Source organism: Xyrauchen texanus, chromosome 44 (assembly GCF_025860055.1).
Source record: "Xyrauchen texanus isolate HMW12.3.18 chromosome 44, RBS_HiC_50CHRs, whole genome shotgun sequence".
Taxonomy (NCBI): Eukaryota; Metazoa; Chordata; class Actinopteri; order Cypriniformes; family Catostomidae; genus Xyrauchen; species Xyrauchen texanus.
Genome location: NC_068319.1, coordinates 107,574 through 120,000, shown reverse-complemented (window position 1 = coordinate 120,000; position 12,427 = coordinate 107,574). Strand labels below are relative to the sequence as shown.

Sequence of the window (12,427 nt, the reverse complement as noted above, 5' to 3'; positions counted from 1 at the left end):
ATATCAGAATGGGACTTCCTGTCCGTGTTGCTCACCGGATTCTCCAGGACAGATGAATGCGACGCAGCTTCAGACGGACGACTGGATCTCAGCGGGTGATGTAAAGAATCACTGGCCGCATGCACTCTGTGAAGAAATCAACCTTCAGCAAACGCTCCCAACACAACACAGCAGAATTAGCACGACATGAGCATTAAATACCTGACTCGACAAGAACCGTTCTTTGCCTCCATCTTCTTCGACTTCCCCTCAGCTTGAGGAAAGATATCAATGTCATTAATAAACAATCTGTGGATGTGAACACACGGCGAATGATTGTGTCGGTGTTTCACCTCGACTCTCCTGAAGTTCAGCGTGGAATCGCTCAAACTGCTGCTGCAGATCTTTCTGTCCTTCCGTGTCTGCGGTGCACACGCTCAGAGCGAGTCTGTTCGCTTCCAGCGCTTTCTGATGCTCCCCGAGACAGAAGAGAGCGTCACAGAACCGATAATGACCCTGAGAATAAAACATGTCATTTGATTGACAGAGACATAAAACTAAATGTAATGTGTTTGATGTCATGCTGGATCTATACTGTGTGATGCATGATGGGAGATGACCGTGTCTTTACCTTCGCCCAGTCTGGCTGTAATATTACGGCTCTCTTTCCGTCACCAAGTGCTTTCCTGAAACAATGAGGATTATTGCCCGTTACTGGTGATGAATCTGCCAGTGTAACGTATATCACACGTATATCACACCTATATCACACGTGTTGAACTTACAGATTCTTCTCCGAGCGGAGGAAACAGAGCGCTCTGTTCCCGTACAGCAGGTGGTTGCTGGGGCTGAAACACAGATTCTCTGTTAAACAGTGGAACAGCTCATGAGGGTCGTGAACAGGGCGACAGCACTTACTGGTATTTAATGGCTTTGGTGTAGCACTTCAGAGCCAGATCATACTTCCTCTTCTGAAACTGCTCATTTCCTTTATTCTTCATTTCCTCACTTTTCTTAAATGGAAACGAATGTCATTATCTTATAATGAATGATAATAATAAACAAATAACAGAATAATAGAAATATTTTACTTTGCAAAATAATTAAATGAAGAATCTTAAGAACTCACGGATAAAGCCCACGGGTCCGGTTCTGTCCGCAGCTCCGCTTTGGCTCTCTTTTTACTGCATGACATCACCTGAAGATAACGCGCATCTGACGAATGAAACAACAATAATTCACTGAACACCTGCAACAAACAATCATAAACTAATAATGTTCATTTACTGTTCGTGTTTTCATCTTTATTTCTTCTTCTCTGAAGTAAAAGCAATGAAATAATTCACTTTTCTGTTTATATGTTTTTTAGATCTTATTTACATATAAAAGTATTGTATCCTTTATTCATTCGCATATGCAGATAAGCTCATTTCTGTCACTTCACTCCATTAAATACTTCTTTAAGTTGAAACATGACGAGAATATGAGAATGTGTCCTGTATTGTAACCTGACTTGGATATGATGTAATGACAGTAATAGCCAGTAGATGGCGGCAGTGTTCTCTGCATTCACATACTGTGTCATAATTCTACATTTGATCAAAGGTTACACATTTGGATATATATTCAGATAATCAAAGTATTATTGGTCAAAATTTAGCATTTGTTTTTTGTAACATTTGAACTGTCAGTTTTTGCAATAATGTCACATTATGTTAACAGTCAAACCTGACCATGATGTTACAGAGACACACAATAATATATATTTACATTTATTTTTTACCAATCACTTCAAAGATCAAAAATGTAATAACTCTTAATCAGAAAGCAATGGAAGGTGAAAATGTGTGGACTCTGTATGTGTGTGTGTGTGTGTGCACATGTGTGTGTGCACATGTGTGTTTTGGTCTTACCCCCTCTATGTGTGTGTGTGTGTGTGCACACGTGTGTTTGGTCTTACCCCCTCTATGTGTGTGTGTGTGTGCACACGTGTGTTTTGGTCTTACCCCCTCTATGTGTGTGTGTGTGTAAGTGTGTGTTTTGGTCTTACCCCCTATATGTGTGCGTGTGCACACACGTGTTTTGGTCTTACCCCCTCTATGTGTGTGTGTGTGTGCACACGTGTGTTTTGGTCTTACCCCCTCTATGTGTGTGTGTGCGCACGCTCGTGTTTTGGTCTTACCCCCTCTATGTGTGTGTGTGTGTGTGTGTGTGTGTGTGTGTGTGTGCACATGTGTTTTGGTCTTACCCCTCTATGTGTGTGTGTGCTCGCTCGTGTTTTGGTCTTACCCCCTCTATGTGTGTGTGTGTGTGTGTGTGTGTGTGTGTGTGTGTGTGTGTGTGTGTGTGCACATGTGTTTTGGTCTTACCCCCTCTATGTGTGTGTGTGCACACGTGTTTTGGTCTTACCCCCTTTATGTGCGTGTGCGCACACGTGTTTTGGTCTTACCCCTCTATGTATGTGTGTGTGTGTGTGTGTGTGTGTGTGTGTGTGTGTGTGTGTGTGTTTGCACACGCGTGTTTTGGTCTTACCCCCTATGTGTGTGCGTGTGCGCACATGTGTTTTGGTCTTACCCACTCTGTGCGTGTGCGCACATGTGTTTTGGTCTTACCCACTCTGTGTGTGTGTGTGCACATGTGTTTTGGTCTTACCCCCTCTATGTGTGTGTGTGTGTGTATGTGCACACGTGTTTTGGTCTTACCCCCTCTATGTAAGTGTGTGCACACGTGTTTTGGTCTTACCCCCTCTGTGTGTGTGTGTGCGTGTGTGTGACAAGTGTGTTTTGGTCTTACCCCCTCTGTGTGTGTGTGCACACGTGTTTTGGTCTTACCCCCTCTATGTGTGTGTATGTACACACGTGTTTTGGTCTTACCCCCTCTATGTAAGTGTGTGCACACGTGTTTTGGTCTTACCCCCTCTATGTAAGTGTGTGCACACGTGTTTTGGTCTTACCCCCTCTATGTGTGTGTGTGTGTGTGCACGCACAAGTGTGTTTTGGTCTTACCCCCTCTGTGTGTGTGTGCACACGTGTTTTGGTCTTACCCCCTCTATGTAAGTGTGTGCACACGTGTTTTGGTCTTACCCCCTCTATGTGTGTGTGTATGTGCACACGTGTTTTGGTCTTACCCCCTCTGTGTGTGTGTGCACGCACAAGTGTGTTTTGGTCTTACCCCCTCTGTGTGTGTGTGCACACGTGTTTTGGTCTTACCCCCTCTATGTAAGTGTGTGCACACGTGTTTTGGTCTTACCCCCTCTATGTGTGTGTGTGTGTGTGTGTGTGTGTGTGCCACGCACAAGTGTGTTTTGGTCTTACCCCCTCTATGTGTGTGTGTGCACACGTGTTTTGGTCTTACCCCCTCTATGTGTGTGTATGTACACACGTGTTTTGGTCTTACCCCCTCTATGTAAGTGTGCGCACACGTGTTTTGGTCTTACCCCCTCTATGTGTGTGTGTGTGTGTGCACGCACAAGTGTGTTTTGGTCTTACCCCCTCTATGTATGTGTGTGTGCGCACACGTGTTTTGGTCTTACCCCCTCTATGTATGTGTGTGTGCGCACACGTGTTTTGGTCTTACCCCCTCTATGTGTGTGTGTGTGTGCACGCACAAGTGTGTTTTGGTCTTACCCCCTCTGTGTGTGTGTGCACACGTGTTTTGGTCTTACCCCCTCTATGTGTGTGTGTATGTGCACACGTGTTTTGGTCTTACCCCCTCTATGTATGTGTGTGTGTGCACACGTGTTTTGGTCTTACCCCCTCTATGTGTGTGTATGTGCACACGTGTTTTGGTCTTACCCCCTCTATGTGTGTGTGTATGTGCACACGTGTTTTGGTCTTACCCCCTCTATGTATGTGTGTGTGTGCACACGTGTTTTGGTCTTACCCCCTCTATGTATGTGTGTGTGCGCACACGTGTTTTGGTCTTACCCCCTCTATGTGTGTGTGTGTGTGCACGCACAAGTGTGTTTTGGTCTTACCCCCTCTGTGTGTGTGTGCACACGTGTTTTGGTCTTACCCCCTCTATGTGTGTGTGTATGTGCACACGTGTTTTGGTCTTACCCCCTCTATGTGTGTGTATGTGCACACGTGTTTTGGTCTTACCCACTCTATGTGTGTGTATGTACACACGTGTTTTGGTCTTACCCACTCTATGTGTGTGTATGTGCACACGTGTTTTGGTCTTACCCACTCTATGTGTGTGTATGTGCACACGTGTTTTGGTCTTACCCACTCTATGTGTGTGTATGTACACACGTGTTTTGGTCTTACCCACTCTATGTGTGTGTATGTACACACGTGTTTTGGTCTTACCCACTCTATGTGTGTGTATGTGCACACGTGTTTTGGTCTTACCCACTCTATGTGTGTGTATGTACACACGTGTTTTGGTCTTACCCCCTCTATGTGTGTGTATGTACACACGTGTTTTGGTCTTACCCACTCTATGTGTGTGTATGTACACACGTGTTTTGGTCTTACCCACTCTACGTGTGTGTGTGTATGTACACACGTGTTTTGGTCTTACCCACTCTATGTGTGTGTGTGTATGTACACACGTGTTTTGGTCTTACCCCCTCTATGTGTGTGTATGTGCACACGTGTTTTGGTCTTACCCACTCTATGTGTGTGTGTATGTACACACGTGTTTTGGTCTTACCCCCTCTATGTGTGTGTGTATGTGCACACGTGTTTTGGTCTTACCCCCTCTATGTGTGTGTATGTGCACACGTGTTGTGGTCTTACCCACTCTATGTGTGTGTGTGTGTGTGTGCACGCACAAGTGTGTTTTGGTCTTACCCCTCTATGTGTGTGTGTGCACACGTGTTTTGGTCTTACCCCCTCTATGTGTGTGTGTATGTGCACACGTGTTTTGGTCTTACCCCCTCTATGTGTGTGTATGTGCACACGTGTTTTGGTCTTACCCACTCTATGTGTGTGTATGTACACACGTGTTTTGGTCTTACCCCCTCTATGTGTGTGTATGTACACACGTGTTTTGGTCTTACCCCCTCTATGTGTGTGTGTATGTACACACGTTTTTTGGTCTTACCCACTCTATGTGTGTGTATGTACACACGTGTTTTGGTCTTACCCACTCTATGTGTGTGTGTGTATGTACACACGTGTTTTGGTCTTACCCCCTCTATGTGTGTGTATGTGCACACGTGTTTTGGTCTTACCCACTCTATGTGTGTGTGTATGTACACACGTGTTTTGGTCTTACCCCCTCTATGTGTGTGTATGTACACACGTGTTTTGGTCTTACCCCCTCTATGTGTGTGTATGTACACACGTGTTTTGGTCTTACCCCCTCTGTGTGTGTGTGTATGTGCACACGTGTTTTGGTCTTACCCCCTCTGTGTGTGTGTGTATGTACACACGTGTTTTGGTCTTACCCCCTCTATGTGTGTGTATGTACACACGTGTTTTGGTCTTACCCCCTCTGTGTGTGTGTGTATGTGCACACGTGTTTTGGTCTTACCCACTCTATGTGTGTGTGTATGTGCACACGTGTTTTGGTCTTACCCCCTCTATGTGTGTGTGTGTGTATGTACACACGTGTTTTGGTCTTACCCCCTCTGTGTGTGTATGTACACACGTGTTTTGGTCTTACCCCCTCTGTGTGTGTGTGTATGTGCACACGTGTTTTGGTCTTACCCACTCTATGTGTGTGTGTATGTACACACGTGTTTTGGTCTTACCCACTCTATGTGTGTGTATGTGCACACGTGTTTTGGTCTTACCCACTCTATGTGTGTGTGTATGTACACACGTGTTTTGGTCTTACCCCCTCTATGTGTGTGTATGTACACACGTGTTTTGGTCTTACCCACTCTATGTGTGTGTATGTACACACGTGTTTTGGTCTTACCCCCTCTATGTGTGTGTGTGCGTGCACACGTGTTTTGGTCTTACCCACTCTATGTGTGTGTGTGCGTGCACACGTGTTTTGGTCTTACCCACTCTATGTGTGTGTGTGTACACACGTGTTTTGGTCTTACCCACTCTATGTGTGTGTATGTGCACACGTGTTTTGGTCTTACCCACTCTATGTGTGTGTGTGTGTGCGTACACACGTGTTTTGGTCTTACCCACTCTATGTGTGTGTATGTACACACGTGTTTTGGTCTTACCCCCTCTATGTGTGTGTGTGCACACGTGTTTTGGTCTTACCCACTCTATGTGTGTGTGTATGTACACACGTGTTTTGGTCTTACCCACTCTATGTGTGTGCGTGCACACGTGTTTTGGTCTTACCCCCTCTATGTGTGTGTGTGCACACGTGTTTTGGTCTTACCCACTCTATGTGTGTGCGTGCACACGTGTTTTGGTCTTACCCCCTCTATGTGTGTGCGTGCACACGTGTTTTGGTCTTACCCACTCTATGTGTGTGCGTGCACACGTGTTTTGGTCTTACCCACTCTATGTGTGTGTATGTACACACGTGTTTTGGTCTTACCCACTCTATGTGTGTGTGTATGCACACGTGTTTTGGTCTTACCCACTCTATGTGTGTGCGTGCACACGTGTTTTGGTCTTACCCACTCTATGTGTGTGTGTGCACACGTGTTTTGGTCTTACCCACTCTATATGTGTGTGTGCGTGCACACGTGTTTTGGTCTTACCCACTCTATGTGTGTGTATGTACACACGTGTTTTGGTCTTACCCACTCTATGTGTGTGTATGTACACACGTGTTTTGGTCTTACCCACTCTATGTGTGTGTATGTACACACGTGTTTTGGTCTTACCCACTCTATGTGTGTGTGTATGTACACACGTGTTTTGGTCTTACCCACTCTATGTGTGTGTATGTACACACGTGTTTTGGTCTTACCCCCTCTATGTGTGTGTGTGCACACGTGTTTTGGTCTTACCCACTCTATGTGTGTGTGTATGTACACACGTGTTTTGGTCTTACCCACTCTATGTGTGTGTGTATGTACACACGTGTTTTGGTCTTACCCACTCTATGTGTGTGTATGTGCACACGTGTTTTGGTCTTACCCACTCTATGTGTGTGTGTATGTACACACGTATTTTGGTCTTACCCACTCTATGTGTGTGTGTGCGTGCACACGTGTTTTGGTCTTACCCACTCTATGTGTGTGTGTGTGTATGTGCACACGTGTTTTGGTCTTACCCACTCTATGTGTGTGTGTGTGTATGTGCACACGTGTTTTGGTCTTACCCACTCTATGTGTGTGTGTGTGTGTGTGCGTGTGTGTGTGTATTTGGTTTTATTGTCTCACCCCTTCATTTCTGTCTGTTCTGCATTATGGGTGATTTATATATTGTATTTGAAAAATAATAATATATTACTATATTTTTTTGTCTTTCCATTAATTTATTTTTATGACCACTTATGACCATGTGAGATGACAAGTGGAGGAAAGGTCAACGAGTTTTGTACTGCCATTTTGTTACATCGTAAAAGTGATTTCGGTCAAAAATGACCAAACAGTCTTGGAAGGTGATGGCAGACTGAAACTACAGTAACAGAGCTGAAGTCAGTTGTGCTTAATCAGGTTAAGCATCATTACATGAGAAGTACTGTAAGGACATGAAGACTTTCATAAACTCACATTCACTGAAGACGAAGGTGAGCGTGCGGTATTGAATCTCCACTGAACCAAGTTCAAGAAGTTTCTTACGGACACACGGCACCGAAACTTCCAGCCAATGTGTGGCTGCTGACAAACAATCGTCCTGCTGCAGACAGACAGATGGGTTACGACATCATCACGCTGCAGGTGTTTGCTTATAAAGAGCATGACCATCAACTTACCATGGTAAAGTGGCGGCTCAGTGATACCACAGATCGGGCTTGATTTGTCATATCTCTGCGAGTCAGCTGAACACAAACACGAAACTTCATCAGAACTCAAAGAAAACAGAAGGAGTGTGAAAGAACATTTCATCAGAACCGATACGTACTCTTCTCTCCATGGCCTCCAGGATGGTTTCCAGAATCTCAATCTTCTGAAGCCTCTTCAAGCTCAAATCATTTGAAACACTGAAAGACAGACAATAAAAAACTAACAAAAACATAGAAACGCATCAATTCTTCCACTACAAACTCTCCAGACATGGTTAGTAAGTTCTGTTCTCGGGTTTGTGTGCAGCCATGTTGTGTTTTGTGTTGTTAATATCGCTAGTGGTCCTGTTGAAACAAAACAAGTTTTAGCTTGAACGCCCCTCGCACATGCTTCTGTTGCTCTCGTGCAAAGAGCTCTAAAGCTCGTGTGCAGACTCATGAACAGATCGAAGGCAGAGAACATTTTCACTAAATGATACATGAGATTTCAGTTTGTTTCAACAAATCTTATCATGTGCTTTCATAACAATCATGAGTCAAGTGTCTTTTATTGTCATTTCATCCATATACAGTTAGTACAGTACACAGTGACACAACGTTCCTCCAGGACCATGTGCACATAAAACACCAAACTAAAGACCTACACATTTCTACACAGATCTCATGTGAATGTGTCAGATAAAACAGCAAGTGCAAAAAGATATTACAATATAATAGAAAATGCTGTGAATGTAAACAAACTATGAAGTAGTATTCAGCAGGTCAGCTTATACAGTATATGGATATAGCAGTTATCGGGGACGCAGACAGATAAAAGTAACAAGAAATGAAGTACAAAATTTATGAATACAGTAGCAGCAAAACATTCCAGGTAGATAAAACAGAAATGTGCAAAATTGCAAAGGGAGTTGAATGGTGTTTAGTTGAGTGTGTACGTGTGAGAGAGAGAGAGTGTGTGTGTGAGACCGAGTGTATGTGTGTGTGTGTGTGTGTGTGTGTGTGTCAGTCCAGTCCCCGAGTATTGAGGAGTCTGATGGCTTGGGGGAAGAAGCTTCGGTACCTCTTGTCAGACGGCAGGAGGGTGAAGAGTCCTCACTATCTTCTCAGCTGTCCTCACTATCCTCTGCAGGGCTTTGCGGTCCGAAACGGAGCAAGTCCCAAACCAGGCAGTGATGCAGCTGCTCAGGATGCTCTCAATAGTCCCTCTATAGAATGTAGTGAGGATGGGGGGTGGGAGATGTGCTTTCCTCAGCCTTCGAAGAAAGTAGAGACGCTGCTGGGCTTTCTTGGTGATAGAGCTGGTGTTGAGGGACCAGGTGAGGTTCTCCGCCAGGTGAACACCAAGGAATTTGGTGCTCTTGACGATCTCCACAGAGGAGCCGTCGATGTTCAGCGGAGTGTGTTCACCTTGTGCTCTCCTAAAGTCAACAACCATCTCTTTTGTTTTGTCCACATTCAGGATTGCTGCACAGTCGTGAGTCAGCAGAGTGAACAGCAGTGGACTGAGCACACAGCCCTGGGGGGCCCCAGTGCTCAGTGTGGTGGTGGTGGAGATGCTGTTCCCGATCCGGACTGACTGAGGTCTCCCAGTCAGGAAGTCCAGGATCCAGTTGCAGAGGGAGGTGTCCAGGCCCAGCAGGTTCAGCTTTCCAATCAGGTGCTGGGGAAGGATTGTGTTGAATGCTGAGCTGAAATTTATGAACAGCATTCGAACGTATGAGTCCTTATTGTCTAGGTGGGTGAGGGCCAGATGGAGGGTTGTGGTGATGGCATCGTCCGTTGAACGGTTTGAATGATACGCAAACTGCAGTGGGTCTAGTGAGGGGGGCAGCTGGGTCTTAATCTGCCTCATGACGAGCCTCTCGAAGCACTTCATGATGATGGGTGTAAGTGCGACGGGACTGTAGTCGTTGAGGCAGGACACTGAAGACTTCTTTGGCATGGGGATGATGGTGGTGGCCTTGAAGCACGTTGGAACGACGGCGCTGCTCAGAGAGATGTTGAAGATGTCGGTAAGAACATCTGCTAGCTGGTCTGCACATCCTCTGAGCACTCTGCCAGGAATGTTGTCTGGTCCAGCAGCCTTCCGTGGGTTGACTCTACATAGAGTTTTCCTCACATCTGCCGTGGTAAGACGGAGCACCTGGTCGTTGGGAGGAGGAGTGGACTTCCTCGCCATCACGTCGTTCTGCACTTCAAACCGAGCGTAGAAGTCGTTCAGCGCATCTGGAAGGGAGGCATCTTTGTCACAGGCAACTGATGTTGTCCTGTAGTTGGTGATGGCCTGGATGCCCTGCCACATGCGCCACGTGTCGCCGCTGTCCTGGAAGTGGCTGTGGGTTCTCTGGGCATGTGCCCGCTTTGCCTCTCTGATGGCCCGGGACACTTTGGCCCTCGATGTTCTTAGGGCCGCAATTTCTTCTCTGAAGGCGGAGTCTCGGGTCCTCAGCAGTGCATCGACGGCTTCTGGTTGGAGCGTGTGGTGATGGTCTTGGAGAGTGTGACATCATCGATGCACCTGCTGATGTAGTTGGTCACATTGATGGAGTCTGACCACACTGATCATGTGCCAGTGCTCAAAGCAGAGATGGCTCCTGCTGGCCAGGTTTTCAACTGCTTCAGAACCGTTTGAGTCTCATGGACTAATTTAGTAGACTTCTGAATTATACTTTTGTGTTCTCTTGAGGAACACAAAAACCCTTAACTCCTGTCACAATATCAGTTTATTGTATGACATCACGGAGCACAACATTTTTACACAATTTCTCCCTTTCTGTTGAGAAAAAGAACGAAAGTTATAGTGTTATAACAACACATGGGTGAGTAATCGATGACTGACTTTTCATTTTGGGGTGTACAAATCCTTAATACGTTTGACTCTTTCTTCAGAACAATAATATAAATATAACAGACTAACTTTGAGTCGAGGAAGCCCATCTCTACGGCCCAGAATGTATTGGGGTGACTCTCCTGCGGTCTCAACAGAATGGGCCACCAAAACACGGACACATGCATCATGTGACCCAATTGTTTTTTAATTTCTGGCTTTATCTTGGTCCACCTCTCATAGATGACATCTATGAATAAAATAGAGAATGACAAAGTGAATGATCCATTCATCATTGGTCACATGAACAGTTCTGCTGATGATTGGAGACTCACCCGGCGGTTCCATGTGAATATAAGGGTACTGACTCTGATACACCTGAATGAAGAACACAGTGATTCAGTATACAGTCAGCACTTTCCTCAGGTGTCTACACAAGTGTCTACTCACAATCTTGGTCTTGTGCCTCATCACATCTCCTTCCTCCAGATCAGAGTCTTCTGTGTCCGACATTCTGTGACACACAAACATCATATACAGCTGTTTTAAATGGAATTAAACATCTTAATAACGCATTCATAAATCATTGTATCTTTTATTAATTATAACGTTAATTTTACTATATAGATTGTGTAGAGTATCAATATTGGAAATTGAACAGTTTTTACTTAAAACACGGACTTTAACAGACACTCACTGCAATACTCCCGAATATATTATCCTGTTGTGTGAATTAATAACACGGATTAATCGCATCTAAAGATTCATTATTGCATACATATAAAATGTAAATGTTTAATGATTAATCAGAAACATAAACTTTATCGACAAGTTTCACGAGACGAGACTCACACGCTAATACAAATAAAAAGCGATAAATGTTGCTTTAACAAACAACTATGAGGGAATTATTCCATTAAATCATCCAACTGAACCATTAACAAGCTTGATAATGTTCATTACAAACCTGTTATGAGGTAACGCGCCGTTTAAAAAAGTATTTTAATATTTCCTGTTTCCTGCTGTTAGACTTCACACGTGAACAGAAGCGCGAGAATAAAGAACCCGAACAAGAGACTCACACATCAGCGCCCTCTGCTGTTCTCCTGATGAATAACACACATCAGCGCCCTCTGCTGTTCTCCTGCTGAATAACACACACATCAGCACCCTCTGCTGTTCTCCTGCTGAATAACACACATCAGCGCCCTCTGCTGTTCTCCTGCTGAATAACACACATCAGCGCCCTCTGCTGTTCTCCTGATTAATAACACACATCAGCGCCCTCTGCTGTTCTCCTGATGAATAACACACATCAGCACCCTCTGCTGTTCTCCTGCTGAATAACACACATCAGCGCCCTCTGCTGTTCTCCTGCTGAATAACACACATCAGCACCCTCTGCTGTTCTCCTGCTGAATAACACACATCAGCGCCCTCTGCTGTTCTCCTGCTGAATAACACACATCAGCGCCCTCTGCTGTTCTCCTGATGAATAACACACATCAGCGCCCTCTGCTGTTCTCCTGCTGAATAACACACATCAGCGCCCTCTGCTGTTCTCCTGATGAATAACACACACATCAGCGCCCTCTGCTGTTCTCCTGATGAATAACACACATCAGCACCCTCTGCTGTTCTCCTGCTGAATAACACACATCAGCGCCCTCTGCTGTTCTCCTGCTGAATAACACACATCAGCACCCTCTGCTGTTCTCCTGCTGAATAACACACATCAGCACCCTCTGCTGTTCTCCTGCTGAATAACACACATCAGCGCCCTCTGCTGTTCTCCTGATGAAT

At 45.1% G+C, this 12,427-nt stretch overlaps 1 protein-coding gene across 1 annotated transcript in view; it reads right to left on the bottom strand.

Annotated features, from left to right (window-relative positions):
• LOC127636761 (E3 ubiquitin-protein ligase TTC3-like) overlaps positions 1 to 11,668 on the bottom strand; it is a 75,950-nt gene extending 64,282 nt beyond the window's left edge. Inside the window, 14 exon segments of the mRNA XM_052117474.1 lie at positions 36 to 126; positions 202 to 253; positions 333 to 495; positions 611 to 665; positions 765 to 827; positions 898 to 992; positions 1,109 to 1,194; positions 7,565 to 7,691; positions 7,768 to 7,833; positions 7,917 to 7,995; positions 10,715 to 10,874; positions 10,960 to 11,002; positions 11,075 to 11,138; positions 11,592 to 11,668. Of these exon segments, the coding sequence (XP_051973434.1) occupies positions 36 to 126; positions 202 to 253; positions 333 to 495; positions 611 to 665; positions 765 to 827; positions 898 to 992; positions 1,109 to 1,194; positions 7,565 to 7,691; positions 7,768 to 7,833; positions 7,917 to 7,995; positions 10,715 to 10,874; positions 10,960 to 11,002; positions 11,075 to 11,137 (1,143 nt within the window). The 5' untranslated portion in view covers position 11,138; positions 11,592 to 11,668.
• Between the last annotated feature and the right edge of the window lie 759 nt (positions 11,669 to 12,427).